General features: G+C 38.1%; 1 protein-coding gene across 1 annotated transcript in view; it reads right to left on the bottom strand.

Annotated features, from left to right (window-relative positions):
- ST6GALNAC3 (ST6 N-acetylgalactosaminide alpha-2,6-sialyltransferase 3) overlaps positions 1-14487 on the bottom strand; it is a 219604-nt gene extending 205117 nt beyond the window's left edge. Inside the window, exon 1 of the mRNA XM_074906404.1 lies at positions 14347-14487. Within this exon, the coding sequence (XP_074762505.1) occupies positions 14347-14364 (18 nt within the window). The 5' untranslated portion in view covers positions 14365-14487. The remainder of the gene's footprint in view (positions 1-14346) is intronic.
- Positions 14488-27474: the final 12987 nt, after the last annotated feature.

Genomic DNA, 27474 nt, shown 5'->3' with positions numbered 1-27474 from the left:
AGCTGGCTTTCATCGAACAATGTTTCTCTCAGCTGAACAAGAAACAAAACAAACAAACTGTTTGGATCCTTTTTTTTGTCACACACCACACAAACAAACAAAAAAATTCTAGTGTTAAAACACAGAAAGGAGAAGCCAACTTTCCTTCCTTTCACAAGGAAGAGATCAGAAACAGCTGATAATGCAGCAGCCTATTGTACTATGCATACACTGCCATAAAATCCCCACCTGTGGCATAAATTATCAAACACTCTAAGATACAAATTAACCCCAAGAAAACAGTCGGAAGTGCAATCCCTTTCCCAGTTCTGCAGTAAATTTTACTCTCCTGACCCACACTTGTTTTCATTCAAAACAGTGCGTTGCAGTTCAGTATCAACAATGAAATTAAAGCAGAAAAAAATATGGACTACCATTCCGTTATTTCTTCCTTATGATAGCCATCTTCCAGTATATAGCTAATCACATTTTACCACTTCAGTGCTGGAAAGTCTATATACATCCATATATAACCAGGGACAGCCCCTGCTTTTCTTCTCAGTTCCTACCACCGTGTTCAGCCCATCAGCACATCAATCATCAGCCAAATTCAGAGAGAGATGGTTGTCTTTCACAGCTCTTACTCCTATATTTTTCACTATGTGGGTCTGGGAAGAAAGGGATATCTCACACCTAGCTACTCTGGAATTTGAGAGAGCAGTTAGTCGGTTGAGATACTTGACATCTTTCACTTAGAATCATTGTGCAGGTGGAAAGAAATTACCAATTCCGAAGCACTAAAGAGTAAGAAAACAACATTTCAGATTTATGTTTCAGGTTCTCCTGTTTGAATCAGTTCTGCAAAGAAATAATGCATGTGCACTGTAAAAGCTAACTTTATCTCACCTGGGTTTTATGCAAATTTCATATTCAGTCCCCTACACAACAGCAACCCATATCTTTTCCTATTTATTGAAGATTTAAACTCCTGATGTAAAACTGACAGAACCTTTAAAATTCGTAAGAATATTACAGGACAAAATTCAAGAAATCTTATACCTGCTCAAGTTACATTTCTAAATACAATGTAATTTGATTTCAGAATTATTGATAAAGTTTTTCCTGTAATTTCTAACTGAGGGCTTACTTATCACAGCTAATGATGAAGTTGCCATCATAAAATACCTTCAGGGCTAGCTCTGGCTAATTCCCAGTTCTATTGCAGTTGTCTGATAAGATGCGGACAATACTTTTGGTATTTCATTTCTGACTGGCAAAGTGTAATAAATTAGGAAGCAGAAGTGACATCCCTTATCAAAACTTAACCCAAGTGTCTATTATTAGACCTGATGTCCAGACTCAGGTTTCAGAAGACAGTTTCATATCACTTTATTTAAATAACGGTTATACTTATCTGTTTGCAGGCTAGCATTTCAAAGCACGCATTGCCTAAATCTGCTTTGAATTTGTCCTTTGCATCTGCTATGATACTTCAAAGAAATTACTTCAATTAAGTTTAATTACTTCCTTCCACAGCTTTGGATACAGCCCTTATTATATTTCATTTGCCTTTCCTCATGGACTGCACAGAAAATAGAGGACTAACAAAAGCACTGAAACAAAGAAACTATTGAGCAAGTACATTACATATACATAACAATACTGTACATATACCACACTAATTAAGTTATTATCATAGTCTGCAATCTCATAAATGGAATATTATCACACAAGATCAGCAAAACCTGGCTCATTCTCTGAAGTTTTTAATACCTTTCTTACCTAATTTATACATAGTTTCAAATTCCTGAAAGGAAACAAGCCCATTAAAGCACAGAAATAGTTTATAGTTTTTACTCAAAGAGTACATTAAAGAACATCATCCAGGAAGCAAGTCAGTTACCAGTTACAGTCCTCTGTACTCTGCTTGTCTAGTAGTTGCAGAAGCGTGCAAAACAGCTCTACCCTTTCTAGTCATCTGGAATGCCATACCCATGATTCGATATGGATCCTATAATCTCACTTTTTTTCCAACTACAGGTGGTAGAAAACATGAGGTAAAGGAGTGGTAGTGCTATGTAGTAAAGCAATTCTTCCCATTTCATTTGGATGAGGTCTCAAATATTTACTTGAGAAACAAAGCATAACTCATTTATATAAAATTGTTAATGACTATTTTGAACCCAGTTTAAAACAATCCTGTGTCCACTAAAGAGAACACTAGATCAACATTATCATACCATTTGTGGCCCAAGCAATGTGATAATATTTAAAGGTCCTTTTTAACCCAAACCATTCTATGAAAACAGATAATTTTTTGTTGTTAGTAATGAAATATTGATAAACAATATAACTAACAATAAAATGCACAGCTGTTAATGGAACCCTTTACTGAGTAAAGAAACATGACTACTCAGCACACACAGGCTGCTAGAGCTGCAGACCTTGAAGACTGAACAATTTCAAAACTCATTTTCGTTTAGTAAAAAATAGGTATGTTTCCTCCCAGTTAATAATTTTGAAATCAACTGGATGTTAAAATTTTTATTATACTTCAGTTCCACACACACCCCGACCAAGTAGACTTCCCACAGTGTTATCTACACTACTGATGAGTTTTCCATTTTCCTTCTTACAAGGATGTTTATTTCCATAAATGGATTACGTTTTCCCATAAATTGCTTTAGAGCACTTTCATGCAATGCTTCACAAGACACTTTATAAATACAACAACAGTGGCTTAATGGTGCCATTAACAAATCATGACAAGCCATGGTACCTTGCCTTGAGGCCCAGAAGGAAATTCAACTCTCTGACCTTATTAACAAGGGGCTGAGGACTTCTTTTGAGAGCAAGATTTGGCAAACAGACAGAAAAAAACTAAAAGGGAGCAAGCCTGTCAAATTCAATTTTCTTTTCAGTGTCACTGATAATGTTTTTCTGCAGATTTTGAAGATAAAAGCAGCTACAAACCATTTCCACATGTCTGTGACCTGCACGATATCTGCCTTTTGGGGGATGCACTGTTCACTGTACAATTGTTCCTCACTGCAATGGCCTCAGGCAGATTTGAAACTGATGATCAGAGCTAAAATAAGAGTTTGTAGCTCTAACAGCTCTTGCAGTTTGCATTCAGAACAAGTACACCAAAGTCAGCTTCTCCCACTGCAATCAATGAATGGTAAGCAGTAATAAGGTCTCATGCAAGACCTCAGTGAGGAAAAAAACACAGTCAATCTTCTGGTTAATTCATAAGTGACATCAAGCATAACATTAGTTTTAGCAAATACTGAAAGCTGAATTTTCAGAAACATTCATTCTCCAACCCTCACCTGAAATACCAGACACACCAAGAGGCAAAGGAAGCCATGCAAGCAAAGCTTTAATGAAATGCCATCTGAGCTTCACCTCACATACCTCAAAAGCACAAGCACCCCCAGGGGACAGCAGATGAACCAACACACTTCCTTCTAGACACACACTCAAACCTGGAATACCTATGGCATTTAGTAAAACAACAGGAAACAAAATATCTGCGGAGGCCAGCAAGATGCATGACCACAAGCAATTTTAATATTCTTTCTTTATCTGACAGAAATTCAGTATCATTCTTTCAATAAAGACCAACTACAGTGCAGTCACTGTTGTCTCTTGGTCCTGTAGGATCCAACAAGGAAAAATTTTGTCTTATTTGGCCACATTATGCAACAAACTGAAGTAGAGTGGACTTCAAATGGCTTCTTCAAGATCTCTGACTGATACAATTGTCGGTAATCATACTTTTGATCAAAAAAATTTCATCTGTAGGCCACAGTGATAGAAATAAAATCTATGATCTTCAGAAATACAAAGCAGAAAAGAACCAAAACCATTTTAGGTATATAGATTATATATACACTCATATGCTGAATAAGAAACCAATTCTGATGAAATAAAGGGCCTAAAAGCATAAATCCAAGAGACATGGTTACTAACTGTCTATTAGGCTGTTTGAGTACAATTACTATCTACAACTATAGTATTAGTGCTATTAGAATCACTGCTGCTTCCTAAATAATTCAGACTTACCTACAGTCAAATGTAGAAGTTAAGCAATGCAATTATTTTGTGGTACCTGGAGTTCGTTCAGGACTGCTGGCGGGCAGATGGTGGCATATACGGACACGGAGATGGCCCAGGTGAATTGTTCAAAGGTAGAAAATCTAGATAGCATGCAGCCAGCTCAGCTGATCATAACTGGAAAAAAAGTTACAGAGGTATCTACAAGTTTGGGACAAACAGTGATCTCCATCAGGACTAGATGAAGTATGGAACAACTCCCTTTTTCCTTTCTAGGCACACTAAAGCCATATTCCATGCTCAGAAGGCACCAATGTAATCAGGCTGGACAGGGGACTTGACACCTTTCTAACTCAGGGCAGCAGGTCATGCACATAATAAAGCTGCATTTTTGCTACAGAGCTTCCCATTTAGCTTCACTTCCTATTTAAATAGAGACTAGACCTAGGCTAGGCTTATTGCCTATACATTAGCAAGCAGCCTTCTACTGAAGGGCAGACAATTAACAGTATGGACTACTACTACTGCAGGAAATTTTTTGGTAGTAATACCCACATAAAGATTTCCTGACCCCTTATAGGCTACTCTCATGCTTACACCACCTCCTCAGCTGGGCCCAATGCAATCTCCGCAATACTCAAGAAACCAGTTACTCTCAAACATAACCCTCTGGAAAGCAAAAAGAGTTATTCTAATCCAGTTCCATTTTCTGCTTCTGATACTGCAGCCCCACATACAGCTATAGCAGCAAAACAGAGGGGAGAGCGAGTAGCTGTAGGTGGCTCTTCAGAGGTGCCAGTCTCTGAAGCCAGAGCTACCTGAGGAAAAGGCGAGAGGCACTGACTGCTCCCTGGGACAGCGACCACACGTTGACTAGCTGGCTCTTGGATTACACATTTGGCCCTGGGATCTGGGTCTGTTCTTGTGGTTAAGGCAGCGGTTACAGGCAAGGAGACCAAGTATCTATATTTAGTAATCTCAAGAGGAAGTGTGGTTAGACAGGGGAAGCTTCTATGGCATTTCAACGTCCTCAGTTCTCCAATTTCTTATGAAGTGACCTGGTAAAACCACTAAGATATATTTCATTAAACCAATTAAGGTGAGTGGGCAAGTGGCAGCAAACACGAAGGAAAAACATAATTTGGATGGCATTTCATAATGAGGGTTGTGAACTGCAGAGACAGACTGCCAGGGCTCAGTAACAGGTACAGAGCTGTTAGTGCTGGCTGACAGAACATGCACACTAAAGTAAGGATAGTGTTCAAGAAGTGCTCCTAAATATGCCATTTCTTTCATCTTGTTTGAAATGTCCAGTGGCTCTTTTCCCATTTCCCTACTCAAAAACCCCCCATTTAGTAGTGTTAAGCTAATTTTTCTGTAAAAATATTTTATGCCCTGTGGAAGAAAATGAAAGAAAGATAGAAGAGGGATAGAGAGACATGCAGAGACAGCTATCTGAAATTCTCTCATTAATCATATGGAAAAAAAGTTACAAAAGTTTTTCTTTTGGCAAAATTTCCATATTCCAATTACAAAAGATGAGTCTCCAATCAGGTTTTTTCCCCCACGCTACACATTCCACAGCTCCCAAGGATCCCACAGGAGAATGAGTCAGTCTCATTCTCCATTCCTTTTTTTAAAATGTGAAGGCTTCTTTTTTTGTCTCCACGTAAGAAGCACTAATAGAAAGCTCCCTTCTGTTAACAGTTATTACCTGACTAGCTTGCCACAGATGAATGCAAACACAGAAAAATTACAATAAATCAGCTGACATGCAGTAACTTGTAAATAACTTATTCACATGACTGAGAGGACCAATCTAGAAAAGCTTAGTAAAACTGTAATGAATTTTAATAATCACATAAGCCCCAGCATGGACACATGTAAATTGGAATTAGAATCTTTATTTCTCTGCCGAATCAGAACAAACAAAATCATATAGGAAATTTTTTCTAGTGTAACTGCATCCCACAGCAGAACACATTAAAGCATGAAAACCTTCTAGCCTTTTTGGATTAATCAAAAAAATAAAGTGACTTCCACTCATGAAGAAGCGCCACATCTTGGGAATTTAGAGAGTACATACATAAACCGCAAGCACATAGTTTCATAATCTAATGTAAAATAATAATTATTCAAAGTACACCAGGTGGTGTTCTACTAGCCTCAATAGGTTTGTAATAATAACAGTATGTATACTAAAGAGCTAATAAATACACATTGTTATTTCTTAAATGTACTATCATTCCATCATTCTAAGAAGAAAATTATGTTCAAATCTGAGTAAACAATAGATTTGGACGAAATTAAAAACTGATGATTAACAAAAGGTTGTGAAACTTGCAATGAAAAAAGTGGTATTCGGTTTCTGGCTTTTCCTATTTTGAATTAAAACATCAAACCTCATGGAATGACATCTCATGTTGTTACATGCTCAGAAAGGCATTTCCTTTGCCAAAGACCAAGCAAACTTTTGGTAGTAATGAGATTATATATAATTTTAAGAAAAAAAAAAATTAGAAAGAGGCAGAAGATACCTAATCCTACACGAAACCAACATGCAAGGAATGCATCATTAGAAGAGACAGGATCTATAAATAATTCATTCTGAATTTCTTCTGTACAAATTGCTATTCCCATGAAATAAACATGTTTTTCTGATTACTTCCAACTGCTCTACACCTGCATCTTACCTGCCTAGGCTAGCATTCTACTGCCTATTGTTAATGCAAATTGCTGCAAAATATACCTCTCATAAGAAGCTACTGCTTCATTTAATTATTAGCAAGTGTGGTGCTCCCATGTTAATTTTAAAATGTCACACATGCTGTACAGATAAACAAGAGCTGCCTAATAGGGCTGCCTTTAGACGACACAAGCCATTACTCCTGAACCTCATTCACTTACAAAATTTCATCTCTCAAGCCCTTCCACTCCAGTTCCTGCCTCACCTTTGTTCTTCTCAACAGTAAAGATGAAAAAGGACATCCAGCATGATATTTTATCCAATTTCAAATACATAAACTGAGAATTACCATGTTTTCCAGGTGCTTCTGCTAAAATGATCAGAGGCAAGATAACTGTCATTATTTTAAATACAAACCCCATTTATATAAATTTTGTACCAATAGCAAAATTTCCGTTGGTTGACTGATTTTAAAAAATAAAGAAAAATAGTACAGTTATATGGCTCTTAAAAAGCATATGAATGCACCAATATATCTTACTTGATAAAACTTGTGACACTACTGTCAAAATCATATTTGTAACAGTGTAAAGGCAATATTTGCATAAATCTTGGGTGTTCTTGAAGGGGGAGGAGCGCAGAGGAGATTCAGTTCAATATTTAACATTGTCTAAGATGACACAGAGCAATTCACACCTCATCCAGCCATGTTTTGTTCTGTCCTCGGGCTCAGAAACACAACATGCACACCTCCTTTTTTAGGCAAAGTTCCCCATTCTGCAGAAACCAATGAATCCACTGGAAAAGTGGTGGTCTTCCTTATCTCAGCAGTGCATGGCTTATTTACAAGAACCACCACACAAAATGCAGTAGAAGCGGTTTTTTCTCCAACAGGAATAGCAAATTCAGCCCACAAGTGTTGATGCTGACAACAGTGAGACAACTGCTCTCTCAGCTTTAAGAGATGAGAGTGATCAAGACAGAGTTTTACCTTGTTTCTTGAGAATACATCCAATAGAGTCGCCTTTACCCACTTATTTACAGATCCCCACAAAGAGCAATTCTTCCTAGCTCTTGGAGAGAAGTCTCAAATGCTACCAAAATAAAATACACCTTCACCTCTGTTATGTATGTGCACACTTCTATGCTACGAATCAGACCATGGATGGAGAGCAACTGGTAGGCAGAATGAAGTATTGCAAAAGTGTCATGGGTAACAACTACAAAATAAACCATTAGTTCAATATCTGAAAGTCAAACTAGAAATTTAAAATAAATGTACAATCAATAATTTAATTTTTCTTGCACAGAATAGCTCTTTATTTTACAGTAAAAGCTGCTCTGGGGAGGAGATGGTCCAAAAATTATATTCATCCAATAACCACCAGGAAGATAAAGAAATTTACTTTCCATTCCATGTGTGAGCATTTGACCTTTCCCTTCCTAACAAATACACAGAAAACTTCTTTTCCTCCCCTTTAAGCCACACACACACAAAAAATCTCTTTTAAAAAAGTCAACCTGCCGCATAGATATTGCTTCCTGCGGAAAAGATGAAAGAATAAACCCTGGACTCCAATACTACACTTCTGGAAGGTGCACAGATACTGCTGGAATGAAACATGGCAAAGGGAGACAAAAAATGCTGAAAGCTCTGCCTTTTCAGCACAGATGTTGTGATTATTGTGACTAAAACTTAAAAAATAAAATAAGAAATGGGATATTTTAATCTGCATTTCAGACCCACTTAAATTAACCACAAATGTTTAGTTATTGCCAGAAAACAAAGGTATGCTTTCCTTTTGGCTTTCATCTTACCAGAAATAAGTAAGAACGCATCTGTCCTATATCTCCAGGACTTTGATATGTTACATCAATGTTTAAGAATTTGTCACTTCATATGATGTTTTATGTCACACTATGACATGCCAAGTTATCTGGCATTCATGACATGTCAAAATGAAAACTGAAAAAAATTAACAAGACAAAACACCGAAGCTCACACACAAGTCTACAGAGAAGCTGAATTTTGATAAGATTACTTTTAATATGCGATTCCATACCTGTGATAATGTGCACAACTGTGTATTCCTGGTGGGGGGGAAGCCTAAAACATCTGGATGGCACATGCTTCATTGCTTAAAGATGAACTGCAAAACTAAAACCTTTTCCCCATTACTGCTTTATCACACAACTACTTAGATATAAGACTCTGAGACAGCACCTAATTTCATGCTGGTTTTGTGGTTTTAATTTCTACACCTCTAATGAATTCAGACAGGAAACTCCAGTTTTAAATCAACTGAAGTGTGCTTACACTGGAGATTGTTTTGGTTTAGCTACATGGACATCAAATTCAAATTCATTCAACTAAAGCAAGTCCTCTTGTAGGACTAGACTGCTGTCTCCTTCTGCTTGGGTGGGGGCTATTATATTATCTTTAAAGTATAATTAGTTTAAGATCATTGCAAGAATCAAAAGTGGTTTTATACTTAGAATTTAATTTTCCTTACATTTTCAGTAAGTCAACATAATAAAAAACAATTTACAAAATTCCATGTACTACACTCCATAAAATCTTACATGGTAGTTAAGCACCACGGTACAGCAAATCCTAGCCCTGAACATTGCTGGATTCATTAATTCATCTTCATTCACTTTGGATCCATTTATAGGTAAACAAAGTAGAGCAACAAAAAAATGTCTTTTAGTTAGAAACAGAATCATTTTAAGAAATTTATTTAAAATAGAAATATCCAGTGTAGAAGGAGCATCAGAAAGAATTAACTATGGAGTTTTGCTAGGCAAGGGGGAGGAGGAGGGGAAAAAAATCTGTCATAGCAAATAAGGATGGAGTGATCCAACAAGAAACCTGTTTAGTGCCTCAGAAATCCTGATTCTTTTCTGTAACTCCTTGTTGCATCTGCCTGTTACTTTCCAACTCATCGGTGCATACCTCATAAGGGGCACCTTTGCATATTTACACCTTCCATCCCTAGAGATATAACCACATGCTCCTAGGAATGACTCCAGTTACAGCAGAAATACCACAGCCCACAAAACTATTGATCATCAGGTTAAGACAGGCCTAAAAGAGAGTTTGCCTTACAGTGAACCTGCAGCAAATTCAGATGTTGCTGTGAAATGACCCACCAGACGGGCATCTTCCCTTAAGGAGGGAGGTCACCTTTGATCCTTTCCATAGGATCTCTCCATCTCTTGTCATGTCAGAGGAAATAGCAGAGCATGAGAATCAAACAGGATCCAGGTACAATCCTCAGCACAGGAATATGGATGGATGCCATGCATAAACATTGCTGCAGTCAATTTAATAGTCAAAGCAGTATGTGAATTATCTTGGACCTGATTCAAGCAGGATATAGGGGTCAGCTCTATGGCAGACCTTGCATCCTGCAAATCACTAGCAGCAAATGGAATTATGGTGAGACACAAAGCCTACCCTGCAAAACAGAGCATAACTGAAACAAGGAATGTGCTTCTGATCACGTAGAAACTTGGGACAAAATAGCTACAATCTCCATCATGTACGTAGGGGTTAAAAAAAAAAAATCTAATTAATAACTAAGTATCCAAAATGACAAACATCCAAACACCATGACCAGATCCTTTTAGACCTTCTGCCTCTCCCCTCTGAACAGCTACTTGCCAGGGTGGAAAATTTGATATAATGAGATCAGCTTCGCTATTTTGGTCTCAAAAGTGCAGATGGAGCATATGCCTGCAGATAGTAATGTTATCTGTATTACTGCAGTGTCTGAGGACCCCGATCAGACGCAGGCCGTTGAAAACTCAAAGAAAATTCACGCCAAAACCAGTTTACAATGTGAACTAAAGGGAAAATGAAACCTGTGGATTTAATTAAACCAGCTGAGATAACCCCAGAGAGGGAACATGCAAAACAATCATAGGTGAACTCACAGGTATGGTCAATTTAGACAGCATCCTACAGAAAACTGTTACAGGCGTGTGCTGAAGGGTTTTGTTTGGTTGAAACCTGTAAGTTACACTTTGCAAAACAGTTATTTTGATCTCCTTAGAGGAAAAATATTAAAGAAGCCATGAATTTTAATTGGCCACCTGATTATTGTGCGAGAAGAACTCAGAATCAGCTCTGGTAAGAACAACATTGCTTCACATTATACAAATACTATTAGACCACATTAATTTCACTGAAGGTTTCAACTCCCTTGTGATCGCTGCTGGTAGAAGATCATGTCCATCTTATAGGCACATGAAATCTCTTTTGGTCACTGCATTGTAAATACACAGCACACAAACCAGAAGGAAACCTATCTAGATTTCACATTTAGTCGTCACTGTATGGGCTCATCACACATGGACTTTTTTTATTAGATTCTAACACATTAAGCCTACACAGTTAAAATTGTACATGACGACAACATAATCCACCTCCACCATCTTCTTCAAAACATCCACTAAAAAGAGTTCATAAAAAGGGGAAGACATAACCCCATACAAAGTGCAGCATGCGTGAAGTTAGTTATCAGTTCTATTTCCTTTAAAATATCATGATCCATTCCTCAGTGGAGGATACCAACATTTTAGAGAATATCATTATCATTCACAGTGTATTTATTGTAAGACGATAGGTACACTGAGGTATCATTTTGCAGTTATGTGAAAACTAGCGTTTCTTTGAAGTAATGTATTGAATAACATGTCATCATTTAAAGGGTTAGTGGTTGATAGAGTATAAGTTAGGGTGTTCAACATCTTTAGGGATAATAGTGACTACATAAATAGTAATCACTGTTAATCTAGTAATCAGCAAGGTGGCACGTAGCTACCATAGTAACAAGCATAAAATAAACTGCTTCCAAGAAATGCCTACACTTCACTCAGATACTCTGCCCTGATTTTTAATTACATGATGGAAAAATAAAAACGATTCCTGCATCTTAGAACTCACCTCTTTCCCTGCATTTCCTTAACAGAAGAATTTGCAGAAGAGAGTTTCACTGTTTTTAAAAAGAATGTCCCACTACTGATTGGGAGACAAAGTTTCTGGAGCCGTGATCAGCAACAGCCCTACCAGTGCACAACAAACATCACAGAAATGGCATGTACCCTAGGAAGAATCACCTTCCCAAATATTTCTACAAGGGCTAGTATTGCAGTAGTCATAGTAAAAGGAGATCTTGGTATCTAAAGATTATACACTTTTTCTAATATGATCTTAACCATTTTAAGTAACTCCAATTAATTATTAATAACCACCTCGGTTCTTTGCATTTTACAGACATCTCTATCCAATGTCCTTTATATTAATATCTCACACATACAGAACTCAAACATTCCACAAGTGTCAGTATCTGGGGGGGAGGAATTTAAAAATCTAGGAACAGAGGCAGGGCAAGCCAGAAGGCAGAGCCAAAGAGGCACTCTGGGCTGAAGTGGCAAGGATGCACAGTGATTCTGGCTTCCCACCAACACCGTGCCACCACCTAGTTAATATCTGTACCTATAGCACAGATTATTTTGTGTGTGTGTGTGTGTTTCCACACAGGCTACTGACTGAATAAAGAAGACAGCGAGGACAAACCTAAGAGAAGGAAGAAGAGTATAACTAACAGGTTTGTATTTTCAGTAAAAAATTAAGACTGACATCACATCAAAATATGCATATTATTCTGAATTTCCTTGTTATGGTAAAAGCTTGAGTACCTGTAGGCATTGCATTAAAAACTTATACACAGTTAAGTATCTTGATCTAGACATTTAAATTACTCCTGTAGGATATCTGTCCAGCCTGCCTTATGGCAAAGCTAATCTTCACATATCTATTTCACTTTTTATCCTTGCACCTGCCTGTATTTACAAGATTAAGAATTAAGCTGGCAGAAGGCTGCCTGTCAAGGAATACTGATTTATCTATTGATTTAATCATCAGAATTACAACCACATGGAACCCAAGGCCTGGGCAAAGGGAAGGTGTTTATTGTGTTATGATTCAAACTCTAAAAGAAAGACCCTGCAGAAGTCATCCTTGTGGCGGGCTGTGTCACCAGACTGTGCAGAGGCAACAACTGGGAGGGGGAAAGAGACACTGGAGTTTTATTGTAAAAGGATATTCTTATTTAACTGTTAGGGACAGTTTTGCATGTGATCTCTCCACATAGTTAAAAAAAAAAAAATCCATCTTCTGGCTCACTTGCAGATCCAAGCAAAATTATTCAGGGAGTGTTTAAAAAGGAGTACACATGCTTATCTTTGTGAAGCCAGGCACCATTCATGAAGCTCGTATCTCCTTATCCCAAGTCACAATTTAACTATCAATTGCGTCAGTGCTGTCTGCCTAAAGGAGTTTGTACCACCTATCTCCAAGCAGAACCTGTTAGTTCAGGGAAGTTTCTGCACTTGAGGCAGACTTTGCCATATTTATTAATATAAGCTGCCACAACCTACATGCTCACAAAAGAAATTCAAAAAACCATCCATGAACCACAGACCCACTAGCAGAGAATGAATTGAAAGGGAAAAACAATGCAGCAAAATAAGTCGCTTTTAAAGTTGAACACCCAAAAAAGTGATAAGAATTAGATTCAAGGAGACACAGGAACGTTTATTATTTGGGGACTGTTTTGAAGCTTTGCTGATATGCTGAAGGCAACTGCTATGAGAGGCCATCCCAAAGTTGGAGATAATCAACCCTTTGTTAAGAAGATCAGGCTGAAAATATCAAAGCATTCACAGATCAGTTTTATTTACTAAAAGGAACAGAGCACAAATGTATTCAAAATATACACAGAAAGGAGCAAGGCAGATAGCAAATGAACCTGAAACAAACCACTTTCAAACCAGGCACAGGCGAGTGACTCCCTGCATGTGACAACACTGTAAGGAAACAAACGCTGTTTGTTCTCCACTGACCGCACTTCCGCCTCCTCCCCTTTCATTCAATACTTAGTGCTAGTGATGCTCTCTCCATCTCCACGACATGCTTGTCGCAAATACTTTTATCTTGGTGAGGAAAGCAGGTTGGAGAAGGCATACGATCACACGGTAAGTTTACGCTTATATTTGCTGGCGTCAAGGGGAAAAATCCCTCCATCAAATATGTCACTTAATTAGTAAATGCGATTCGATACTAAGTATAATTGTGTGGAGCATGTGGATTTGGGGTAAATTCAGCAGAGGAGTGTGTGCTTAAGGAGCAACTGGGACAGCTGTGTACATCTGCAACCTTTGCTTTAAAAGCAGTAAATGCTGCACAGTCAGGAAAAAAAAAATAACTTCCCCCGTTTTGTCCTTTGTACTTGCAGTCTGTTGCCCGAATGCTATTGCTCCTGAAGGAATTCAGCTCAAAGTCAGCTGAAACAAACCAGAGCCCCTCACCCCCTCCTATTATTCGGTACACTGTTCCCGCTAGCTCGCAGTTCTGACAATGCAGGGAAAGAGGAAAAGAATGGCAGAGGGAAGCAGAGCACAGCTATACGTTGCAGAATCTCTCCATATTCATTTGCCAGACAAAGCCAGTATTCAAAAAGACAACGAAGATGCAATAGGACCACACTGAATCCATGCCTCTGAACAGCGAGGGGCTCTCTAACAATGCATTCAAGCAACAGATAGAGATTTACCTTCAAAATGCAGGCCATGTTCTTTCTCTATCCTTCCTACCACACAGCAGCAGGATTCTACTTTGTGAGCAGCAGTTCCAGTGTCAGGCAAAAGGCTGGTAGAGCTGCAGAACTGCTAGAGCCTACATTCCTGTAGATCCAAATAAGGGTACCACGCATCCAGGATCCGTTAGTCATATTAGTCTTTTTATGCCCCGTTTGTTCCACCCATCAGCTCCTGCCACTGGCTGGGAGCCAGCCCGGTACCTCCCCTCTGTCACATGACCCAGTTTGATTCATGGCTCCAGCATGTTTTTCTGTAAGCTCCAGGACGCTCCTCACACAATACTATACCTACGAGTGGCAATCTATACCTTGCAGATGTTTTGCAATGATTGGAAATCAAGCTGCGTGTTTATAATTAATCTCTGTGCAACTCTCTAAATGTTCTCAGGAGACCGTTGCTGCCAGTTGGTCAGAAAAGTCCAAACTCTATTATTTGGGCTCTAAAAATCCTTATACTGCTTGTTAGTGTGATGTATCAGTTTATGTTCAACCCTTTTCATTGTACAGCGGGCTTCCCTTTGTCTGAAGGCTGCAACTGCCTCCCTATGAGAGATAACCATACTCAGCAACCAACGCAAATATCCCACCAGAGGTGCCTGAGTCGTGCTGCACATGCCTTTTTGTGTAAAGGACTGACATACATCACAGGGAGTGGAGAGTGGGGGTTGGTTTGGCGGTTTTTTTATTTGTGCAACTCTGATAAAGGCTCTCTGAACTTTCTTTGGACTTTCCTACACTGCAGTGGGATTGGCTGCAGGTTAATACATTCAGCTGCTGAAGAAATCTTTCACTTTACATCACCTCATCAAATTCAGATTATTCTCTTACATATCATACTCTATATATTATAACGGTTTAATTTAATATCTGTCGCTTCTGCAGTATCTTTCTCCCCGTTACACTTTCCCAGTACTTCTTACTACTACATCTTGGAACTCTTTGTATTTTCTGTACTTGGCACCTTCTCTATATTCCTTGTGTGCTACATTGCTTCATTCCTGCTGCTTTAATACACACCAAAGCTCTCCCTCTTCCTTAATAAATTCCCTGTATTGGATGTCTTCATCCTCTTTGCAGCGACTCAGGGTACCTGGTAACATGCAGCCAGTACACTCCAGTTAATGTTATGAAACTGCTTACTGCGGAGCTCCTTAACATGTGGAATCCAGAAAGGGTTAGTACTGTGCTGCACATTTAATAGCCAATACCATTCCTGGCCTGGCAAGCCTCTCCTATCCAGATACAATCCCTCAAGAAAATAAGTAGGTTGAAACTAAAGGAATTAGTTGTCCTCATTTCTATGCAGGGGCAAATCATCCCCAGGAGCAGAACAGAAAGGGAGTGGGGAGGCTTTCTCCAGCTCACGCTCCTTGGCTGCCTTCCTGTACACTCCCAAAGATGATGCCAATTTGTGTTTGGCCTTTGCATTACCCCTCCAGAGCACTATAGTTTTACATAGGTCCTGCAAAATCCTCAGCACCTCTCACCACTGGAAATCACCTCTTTGCTCAACTACAGCCACAAGCCAAAGCTCTTGAGCTGAAAACTGTAGTGTTGTTGGGGAGACTAATGAAAAAAAACTTAGTGAAGTTTTTAACTATGAATTATCCAACATAAGGAAATACCTAAACAACAGGTCAGTGGAAGAAGCTTGTAGGGGCAGGACCTATGGTCTTTTTTTGTTAGAAGCTATGACCGATCAGTGTTACATCATTCTGGACTGCAGTTTATGCCTCTCTAAAGACTAGTTATTCATAAGGAGTTATGTAACAAACCTCTGGTTTTTAGTAAGATACACAAATTTTTTTCCAATTAAAAAAAATAAATTGTGTATTTCTCTCTCCAACAGTCAAGCATCTATTTTTTCTGGGACTGAAACTATTCCTTCCGTCTGTGTGGTGGGCATGAGAAAAGTTTCCAATTAAGACAAATGAAAAATATTCCATCCCCTTCCCACCCCTCACCTTTACTCTGTAAAGAACAAAAGGAATGAGGCTTGGAGAGAAACTGTCATGAAAAGGTCAACCATTTCAACACATCCAAAGCACTGAGGAATTTACAGTGAATTATATTGCTTAAGGAAAGGCAGAGATGGGGGTAGGCGTCTTGTTTTAAACATTTCTCTTAGATTCTTTGACTCTAAACACCACGTCAGACAAAATATGATAATCTTTAACTTTTAAGATAAATGTCCATATAGAAAAAGTCTAAAGACATTTAATCATTACATCAGTCCAGCAACAGCCATCCTTCCCTCCCTCCCTCTGTGACTTACCACAATTCACCTGCCTGCTGGGATGCTTGTATGACATCTTTTTAAGGGCATAACAAAAGTAATTTCTTCAATTGTCCAACAGGCAGCTACAGCCCCTCTAAGTTTTCTTAGGTAAGTGAAATACAGTCAAATAGATTTTCTGGAATATTAAAAATGCTCTAAGTGCCCATGAGTTTCTCACAGTGTCTGGCAGGTCCCACAGCTCCTGTTGGCCGTTCCCAGCCAACAGGAACCCCTGCAGCAGCAGCAGCTGCCATTTCAGAAGATGCTCTGCTGGTGCTTGTAAGCAAGCCACATGAAACTCTGTTCTCTGCAAATGCAGGTGAAGCCTGAATTTTTTATTCCAGAACTTAATTTAGAGAAAACTTAAACCCATGCCTTTCAGACAAATACACACTTTTCTTTAAGGAGAGATATGAGATTCCACTTTATTTGCCCCTAGGGACAAAAACTGAAGGTGTGACTCTAGCTGAGATCACCGTGAACAGTGGCAGAAAACCCAGCCTTAGGCTGAGCTAATTTTACCTCAGAGAAACTACATGAAGAAATGCATCCACCAAATTATAAAAGCAAATAAATATTGCAAGCACATCTTTTCCATGAGCCTTATGAAGTGTTTTACTTGAACTTAAAATGCTCTTGAAATCAGCTTTAGGTCAAACATAGCTCGTGCAAATTTCAGTCATGCCTGCAAATTTCTGTCCAAAATTAACATGGTTGTTGTTGCCTGGTAGGGACGTCAAAGGCAGTATGGAACTGCCTTTCAAGTCTGAATCATTGTGACAGGCCACACAAAGTCACTACTTCTAGTTCTGAGGACAAAGACCTTACATATTTTCCATCCTGTTCAAACCCTTCCAATACATTCCTATGGAGATGCAACCGTGGGGAAAATATGGCTGTTTGGGCAGCAACCCTTCTAAATTCTAGGTCTTAAAAACTAATTCTGTCATAAGAAATGAATCCTTTGTGGAGAAGGCTGATTAAACCTTAATTTGCAAAGATTAAAGCAGCTACATAATACCAGCATTCAAGTAAGAGTTTCTCTGTACTGCCAATGCGCTGGGCTGGGCTGTGCCATGAATATTGCTCAACTGCTTGTTAGGTGAATGAACATCATGTAGCTGTGCTTTCACCTATGGTAAGAGCTTCAAAGTCAAAACCTGAGAAATAGGTTAACAGATTTAAACATTATGTTAATTTGTTAGTTCCATACTCTGTATTTTAATGCTTAGAGAAAGTCTGAAAACTATAATCTTCTAACTGTTGAAATCAGACACTAGCTCATCTAGTGAAATGAGCCAAAAAGGGATAAACTATTTTTACGCTTTCTGCCACTACAAAGTTTTATCAGACAGGGATGACACAAGATGGCATTTCTCACCCTTCAGGTGCAACCTGAGTCAGTGGTGGAGTAATAGATCTGCTCTATTGTTATCCATGCATCTCATCTTCCCAACATGCTGTATCAATTTTTCCTTACCTCATGTAACTCACCATTAGAGGTAAGCAATATAAGCTACTCAGCAGGCCAATGGCATGGCAGAGGTAGAAGATCAGATGACAGAAAGACAGCAGGCTATGACTGAACAGGAATTCTTACCAGGTTATTCAAATGTTACACGTAATTTTAATTTAAGCCTTTTCATAAGCCTGAATTCTCAGGTAAGAAAAAAGGATGAATCAAGCTAGTGTGCTGCATTTCAGAGGTGTACCCCTGCTGAGTGCACTTTGTCTGGATTCCAGAAGCTGAGGAGAACACATGGGGCTTGATACAGTCTGAATTCTACCGTTACTTTTCAGAAAATCCTTACAGCTTAAAACAAACATGCCATATATACAGTAGTGGAAGAGCCCAGTCAGGAGTATATATTGCCCTACCCAGTTTCCTTCTCAGCACAATTTATCTGTACCTTATTCAGCTGCAGGACAACCATGCCGAAAAAAAAAAAAAAAAAAGTTTAGTTGTGGAATACTTCTGCATATTTTATTGGCAGGAGACAAGGATTGCTCGGCACCATTAAAGCTATTAGAAATTCAGCTCATCACCTCACTATTATTCAGTGTCATGGTAACAATTTAGCATAGCTGCACAGCACTTTCAGACTTTGCATGTTCTTGAGCTCCCCCATCCCGGCCCCTTTCTAATACACACGTAGAAACACGTTCAAATCCATGCCTCCCAAGTTACTTTCAACTAATCATTCTTAAAAACAAACAAACAAACAAAAAAAACCCAAAAAACCCAACCAACCAAAAACCAAGAGTTTAAAAAAAGATATAATCAAGTGTTGGCCAGAACTAACAGTGTAAGGAAAAAAATTTCCATTTATTCTCCAACACAAGACAAATCTTTGATTAAGGTAAACCCTATGTTATTTTATATCTACAGAATATAAAGGATATAGTCGATCATATATCTGTAGTATATGGCTTTTATACAAAGCACACAATATTGTCAATAAATATTTATGATTTAAAAGAAAAAAAAAAACCACAATATTTTTAAATGCATGAATATTCAGAGATTAAAACACAAAGGTCTGTAGAAGTCCCTGGAAACAGAAGAAAGCAAACCCTACAAATCAGTAATCTTTTCAGAATGTTGTCATTTTATTTTCAATCCAAGCTCATGTGAGAACTTCAGGTTTCTGTTTTCGCAGTTGCTTATTAAGCAGTAATCATTTTACACCGAACTCCAGATTGTTCTATTTTATATTAAAAGTGTATGTCATATCTGTTATTTCTAAATTTGTTTTAAGAGAACAAATGGAATTTAAAATGCAGCAAAAAGTGCTCAGACAAGAACTCTGTCCATCTTTCAGGCAGCCTCCCTCTAATTAAAACAGACTAAGCAACTCTGAAGAGCGCTGTGTCCGCTTATGCCACCAGCTGTTTTGCCTGTATAAAAATAGTAAGATAAACAAACATATAACCTACTGCAATCTCCAAGAGAAGAAAACCCACCGATAATATTCTGAAGGGTATTCAAAAAGCTAAATGATGTGTTTGAAAATGCACTGTCATTTAAAAGTAAGGTTGCTGACTACAGAATATGTTTGGTTGATAGGCATTTCTTCCAAGTTCTTCAGCCAAGGACATACTTGATTTTTCCACTATTAACTTTTTACATTCTTCGCTCCTATTATCAATGCCTTACACTCCCACTATTTTTATAACATTTAATTCTAGCATCACAAAAACATTAACGTTATTTCACACTTAGATACGTCCATGTCAATTTGCCCTCTAATGAGACTTCATCTTGGAGAATACAGCTGTTCACACAAAAGAAGCTTAGGAAAAGGAACCAGCGATGACTTCAATCACAGTATTGAAGGCCCTAAATTGGAACAGAAAATTTAAATCCAGCATTTCAGTTTAGGAGAATACCTTCTCCTGAACTGCAGAAGCAGAGACTGTCCCCTGCTGTGCTTCCTCCGAAGATCCAGTCAGCTACTTGTTTTATGGGCTAAGCTCTCTTATTATCCAAACTGCCTGTCTTTTGAAAAAAACCCTGTCCCTCTTGCTTCCTCAGGCTTTATCTAATCTTTCTTTACACTTGAAAGGAAAAACTTAAAAGCACAGCAGTAAAGATAGATTTAATACAGGAGTGAATTAATTTTGTTTGGGGGTAGAAGGTTGAGTGTTGATCGCTCACTTGTAATATCTAGAGGGGCTCAGGCTCAGCACTATCAGGTCTGAAGAATCCTGCTCAACAACATCCTGCTACACATCATACCATCACAAAACTCTGAATCCCAAAGCCCTACCTTGGTCTCGAATGAAGAATTGTCTTCCAGGGAAAGTAAGTAAATAAATCAATCCATATGTATTCTGGGAATGAGATGAGAACTTGAGAATCCTGTTTTTGCCAGAGAGGGGCAAGGTCGTGAAGAACAGGAACCCATGTCTACTTCACAAGCTGGAAAATAGGGAAACAGGGGAAGGACAGCCCCCAGCACTCATCTTGCCTACCCAGAGTCCCATACATTACCCTTTTAGGCACCCTGTAGATCCCATCACTGTCAGCATTCTCAGAGGTCTTCCCTGCTCTGACTGGCACCAACAGGGCTCTAAGTGGTGACAGCTGCTGCTCAACAGGCTCTGCTCTGCCACAAAAAAAAGAAAGCTGGAGGAACGTTCCATGCTACCAGGGACAACAGTTTTTCTGCCCCACATCTTCTTAAGAGACAAAGGGAGCAGCATGACAGCCAGGATAGGGTCCAGAACAGAGACTACACATGGCTGGAGTCCAGAAAAATAAGATCCTGAAGGCCATTTAGCCTATGGTCCAGAACTTTCTATTTCTAATTAAAACCAGCACACCAGCAAGACAAAAGCAGTCAAAGGATTTTTTTTTCTAATCGGTCTCAGGTTTTACAATTCTTTGTAGTTACAGGCTTTCAACAGAAAAACAGAGAAATGTAATCAGATGGGTCCAATTCTGCAACAATTTATCACCTGCACCAACTCTATCAAAGCTAGCAGCATGTTCAGGATATAAACTAGCACCAAGTGTAACTTGTGGTCTTGTTTCACTGAGCTTTATGAATCAGAATTATTTTAGCATGCTATCAATGGATCTGTAACATGATGACAGCAATTTTAGGAATAAAAAAGTGTTTCACAGATTTTTTTTTTTTCTGTCTTGGATATATTTTATTCAGTTGTGACCCTGATGTTTAGACACGCATCAAAAAATATGATTTATATACCAGAAAACTAAGCAATATTTTCTTCTTAACAGAGGTGTCATATAGAGAGAATTACAGAGACAGTCAGAAAGTCACTAGAACCCACATATTCCTGTTTTTAAACCTCATGCTGTACTTGATTCCTAAGTTATGAAACCAATCAAACTATCATACCAAAATCCAACTCTACTCCTTTCATTAAAATTGTCTCAATAAAATTTCCTTCTTGTCATATTTAAAGTCTTACTTAACCACAGCTTGAGGAATGGAAATAGTAAAAGCTCCTTACCGATCTTGAATCATGAGCTTTACTCCTCTGAATCCAAAAAACCTGATACCCTACTCCCCTATTAAATCCACACTCTTCTTGAAGCCTTTAGTGGCTGTAGCCAACCATCATGCTGCATCCTAACAGACTTTGCTCCGCTGGATCTAAAGAGAAGAAAATATCTACCTTGTTATTAAAGCTACTTTCACCCATGAAAACTGACAGTAGCAAAACTTTGCTGTACTTTGAAGAGTCCATCTCAAATTATAGACATACATTCTCAAGAAAAAGGCCTTTATATCTTCTGAAACATCTAATAGCTATCATACCAGACTTTTAACAAAATATATTCCAAGCAATGCTTTTAATTAACAGAGACAGTGTTACAAGTTTATAGCTGACAGCAAGCTTGCTTCTTGACAGTTTTCTACACTGCTGTGTAGAAATGGTGAACTAGAAGAGAAAAATATGCCGTTATAAGGGCATTTAAGGTGCTTAATGAGCTAGATAAGCTAAGATAGCTTCTGGATGTTGCCTATCTTAAAACAATCAGCAACCCTAAAGTTTTAGGGTTCCAAACACAAAAAATGAATTACACACAAATTATATTATTATATTATTATATTATTGAAAATGTGCAATTAAAATTGTGGAATTGAACACAAGAATAAAGAAAAACAGGAATTCAATATGGGCATACAGTTTTCAGAATTTTTAAGTGAGAGGATCACACAATTCTTTCCCCAAAGGAAGTTTTGGGGGTTTTGTTTGGGTTGGGGGTTTGGGGGTGGCAGGGGGGTGTCTTTTGTTTGGGGGATTTTTTTCATTTTTCCTCCCTTTTTTAGTTCAAAAGATAGAACTTGCAAAAGATGTAAGTGAATCAGCATAACATGAATATGCTGTTTCCTACAGGATCACTGCTTCACTTACTGGAAAAAATTAAAAGTTATATAATGAATGAGAAATGGTTTTAAGGAAAAACTGCAGAAGTAGTCTGATGATTTAAATCATTAAAAGCAGCTGGGAAGAGGCGGATTCTGAATTTGTCTCAAAGAAATCCTCTGTAATGCTCTCTGAATTAATAGCTAGGCACTAGTATTATTTTGCCTCATTTTCTGGACTCTCAATTTGAAACCATAAGGGCTTATTCACTGATGCACTGGATTCCTGCAGCTGCAACTGAATGTAATAGGAGTTATATTTTGAGCATATTAATTGATACATAATGCTAAGTACTCTGAAAAAAAGTAAATCTTAGGCATCCTATACTGGACAGCAGCATAAATGGACACTTTAACTATTTTTTAAGTGATTCACTTTCTTTCCTATAAAACAGTAATAATTTTTAATGTGGATATATCATATTATAATGAATATCATAAGAGTGTCCATTAAGAAATTAGGCACCCTGCCTTCAGGAAATGCTTTCATTGTCATGAAGTAACATGTGGCACAGGGCCACAGCTGGGCAAGGAGGAGCAAACAGAATATTAAATAGCTGCTTTCCACCAACCTGGGCACATACACAAGTCAGCAGCATTAGAACAAAAACCATATTATTGATCATGTTATTTAAAATTATGCATAATATTTAGGAGATAATTTGACCAAATTTAGACTACAGAGGTAATCAGCTCGGCATTTTAAACTTTTGAATGCCTAGGTTTGTTATTTAATACTATTTTTATTTTCGTATCCAGAATTCACAGGCACAAATTCCATCTCCTGCCGTTACAGTGGCACTCAACAGGGTTGCCAGTAAATTTTCCTAGATTCCAGGATCATTCAGGACACCACTCCTCAGAAACCAACACTCACACAAAAGCAGTCACTTCTAGGCCTAGAGTACAAGACACAAACATTTCCTGATATGTGGTAGCAGCAAAGAAAGACAAGATCCTGTCCTGTGACAAACACCAATATAGTTAATGCTGGCTGCTGAATTTACCAGCTCTCATTTAATGGGATACCACTTAAGTCATTGCTATCAATGTATCCTCATCCAGAAGCTACAGACAGAATGTATGTCACTGTTATGCTTTGGGAAGGGGAAAAACACCGAAACAAGAACAAAACTAAACATTTTAAGTGTTCAAATATTTTAAGCGTTCAAGTAACTTGAGAAACAAGAACTCTCAGAGTAAGTCCTTTTAATGGTGTAAATAAAGTCCATACAGTCATCTCTGGGCAATTGGAAAAGTAGCATGTTTGTTAATTTTGATGATTTATGACTTCTGGTAATCCTGATATTTTGTTAAAAGTCATTTTAGACTTTTCAAAAAGTCATTAAGTCAACTGTTAACAGTTTCCCCAGACTGAAAGTGGAAGATGCATGCATCCATTACAGTGGTAAAACACAAAGATTTGGTGGTCTGATTGTTTTTTAAAAGCCACTTTTTTGAGCAATTTAATCATCAGTCACTCTAAGCAAGTGAGGGACATTACTGACTCATTGGCTTTTGGCATAAAATGCCAGGTTTTGCAAAGATAATTCAATCTGAAAAGTTTTCACTGGAAGCAAGTTGTGTATCTTCAGGAGAAATTTACCATGTCTTCAATCACACAATCATTTACAAACTTCCATAACTATCATTCCTCCCTCACTACAATTTAAAGACTTCTGTAAAAATATTCTCAGCAGTTTCAGTACATATTCATTAATACTGCCCTACAGTCACAGCCTATGTCCCAGTAGCAAAGGAATCAGAACTCAGAGCCAAAAACATTTGAGAATGTCTAAGTGAAACGTGTTCATAATGCAAATTTTTAATATTAATGTGCAAGACAAGTAAAGAGATTTCCTGCCCCTACATTTTCAAGATGATTATCAGCATGTCATTTTTCTATGTCTGTTCTTATTACTGATAGCATAGCCATTAGTGCTTGCAAATCACTTAACACTCCGATTCCCTTGCAACAAAAGTGCAAGTAATCTTGTATGTGAACACCAAGGAGAGAATGAAATAAATATAAAGAGACATATTTTAAATAGAAAACATTTTGGAAAGAAAATAATTTTGATCATCTTCAGGTGGATAACACTCCTTATTCCATATTCCCCCAGAGATTTATTACTGGAATTAGTGTTGATCTCAATAAAACTACAGTATTTCTGTTAATCCACCAGCAAGTATCAAAGTTAAAAAATAACCTGTGATTTATCATGCACACCATAATATGGTTTTATAACATTTTTATTATTTTCAAAGCCTTCTAGGATTTTCTTTATCAAGATGTGACAGAAGTCTTCCCATAGCTCAGCTGTCTCCTTAAAATGCTGCAGCACATGATAAAGAAAATGCTTTATAGTTGGAGATAAACTTACTGTGTCTGTCTTTCCATTTTAATAAAATCTACAACAGCATTTGGAGAAACTGCAGCACCAGATTTCATTGACTCTGGAAAAAATACATACGAGGAACTAAGATTGACTTTATGCCCATTTAGTCATTTTGTATAGCAGTCACAGAAGCAAGGAGTTATCAGGAAGGTAAATTAAGGATTTTAAGGACTGATTCGATTTAAATTCTGGAGTTCATATGCAAGCAGGACTGCTGATAGCACCAGAAAGTGTCAGCATACATGGATAGCCTAGGTTTTTTAATGTGAGACTAAATGCAATACCTATCTGCAGACACAGAGCTCCTCCATTATATTAATCTGAAACAAAGTTATCTTTTGCAGTTAAAGGCTCCTAAAGTAGAGGTGCATAATTTTGGAGTTGGGGAGTAGGGAGAGATTTAATTATATTGGACTAATCCTACCTTTTGGGTCCTATCCTTTAGGAAGTATCATTTCAGAAGTGGACACCACAAAAGAAATAGTCAGATTCGCTGTAATTTGCCCAGGACCATATTTATGTCCTTCTTGGTAGAAATAGCAATCCTTAGAGTTCTCCTTAGAAGACAGATACAAACCTGACTGTTAGGTGAGGTCATAAACAACTCAGAGGCAACGCGTTCTAAAGTGCAGGAAGGACAGCTTTTCAAGTCACAGCTCTATCATATCCTTTGTATTCTTGGAAATTTGCTTTGTAAGTTAACATTTATCTATCTTCTGATAAAAATAAAGATAACTGCGCATTGTTGCAGTCCTTTAAAAATCTTAGTCTAATATAATAGCAAGCAGTAAGGAGATCCTCTTTTGTAAAAATCAAGGACATCAGGCTTTGCGGTCACACTTCCCTTCTGTGAACCACACAGTAGTTGCTTTTGCTGCTGTAGTCTAAAGGCTGCAATATTAATAAGGTTTCAGTCAGGACTAAAGGTCTTGGGATAATACGGGGCAGGGGAGGGTGGAGGAATACAGAAAATTGGTAGTCAGACAGGAAAGTAGCCCTATTGCAACTCTGAGAGCATTTCCTTCCTTCCTTCTGTTACTATTATTAAACCCCACAAAGTGAAGCACCAGCAATGTCCCCAGGGGACAGCAGTTTGATATTGGAAAGGTAAAGGCATGAGGCCACTAACTGGCATAGTTAAATAGACTGGCATCAGGGCTGGGTGAAGAGCTCCCAGCTTGGTGTTTAATTCTGTTTTCACAAGCAGAAATGGAAACTGTTTTTCTAAAGTGAAATTCTCTTCCTTCAACACAGCCTATCTTAAGCAGTATCTTTAAGCAGTATCTTAAATCCACTTGAGATTTTAGTGACATTTACATTTCTACAGTGTGCCCAGTTTATTTCTATCTGGGTTTCAGAAGGCAGCCATTATTTGCATTGCTTGAAGCTTTTCTCATGCACAGTCAAAACAAATACTGTTACACAAAATAAATTCAGTGGAGGGGCAAGAGAATTTAGCTTTGAATACATTTCAGACAGTAGCTCTGCTTCGCCTTGAACAAAGCTTTTGGAGTTTTATTACAATATTCTGTCTCTCCTTGAGAACAGCTGCAGAGAGAGATGTGGGATTCTTCCTCCTCCCTCCTGCTTTCCTTCATTCACACTTCCCTCTCTCCAAACCAGCTCAAAGCAGTAACAAGGATGACTGACTGCAGCCAAGCTAGAATAACATTGGAGATTGCCCACGTAGTATCCTATCAATGTACTTAGGTGAATAAGTGCTGGAAAATAGTAATTTGGATATAGCAAGGGAAAATGGCTTGTCAGAGGAAATTATTTCAGCTGGAAAGCAAGCAACAATCTCCAAAACCCAACTCTTCTTTACTGTTTGCATGTTACAGCTCATGAAAGTAGTGAAAATGAAGCTAGACCAGGACTCTGCAAGACTGAAAGGAAGAACCTGAAAGAGGGAAGAACAAGAGTCAATGTTGTTAACAGCCAGATCTCACTGTGACACAGGTGGAAATTTAAAGCTCTAAATCTTTTTCATATTCATTAATTTTTTGTTTCCAGGAGACATTTGCTCAAATGTTTAGCTCACATTTGCAGTGTCCTTCCAAAACCATGCAAGACTTTTCAATAATGTGTGAGAAACACCAGAAAATGTTCTCAAACAAAACATGAGTCTATTTACAGGAACAATCTAAATTAATCTATTCCAAGAGTAGTCAGAAAGTTTCCTAATTGTGGCTGAAATGCAAGTAAATGCTATCATGATTAATTCCACTGAGAAAGAAGACACCAATAACTTCTCAGGAAGTTGCTAAACATGCTATAAAGTAGTATGACTACTCACAGAAGTCAGGATCTGCTCTCAAACTGTTTAGGAACATAAGACACTACATTTAGTGGCTGATTATACTGCATGTGATGAAATCACAAAAAAGATATCTTAGGACTTGGTCATGTCACCCACCCCTTTTACTGTAAGTACATGCATTCTTAGGGAGGTAAAAGACAAGTGAATCTAGCAGTTAGCACTGCTAGAACAGAATTCTCTCAT

Source organism: Athene noctua, chromosome 5 (genome assembly GCF_965140245.1).
Source record: "Athene noctua chromosome 5, bAthNoc1.hap1.1, whole genome shotgun sequence".
Classification (NCBI taxonomy): domain Eukaryota; kingdom Metazoa; phylum Chordata; class Aves; order Strigiformes; family Strigidae; genus Athene; species Athene noctua.
The sequence above is the reverse complement of the archived record's forward strand: the minus strand, read 5'-3'. Positions and strand labels throughout refer to the sequence as shown.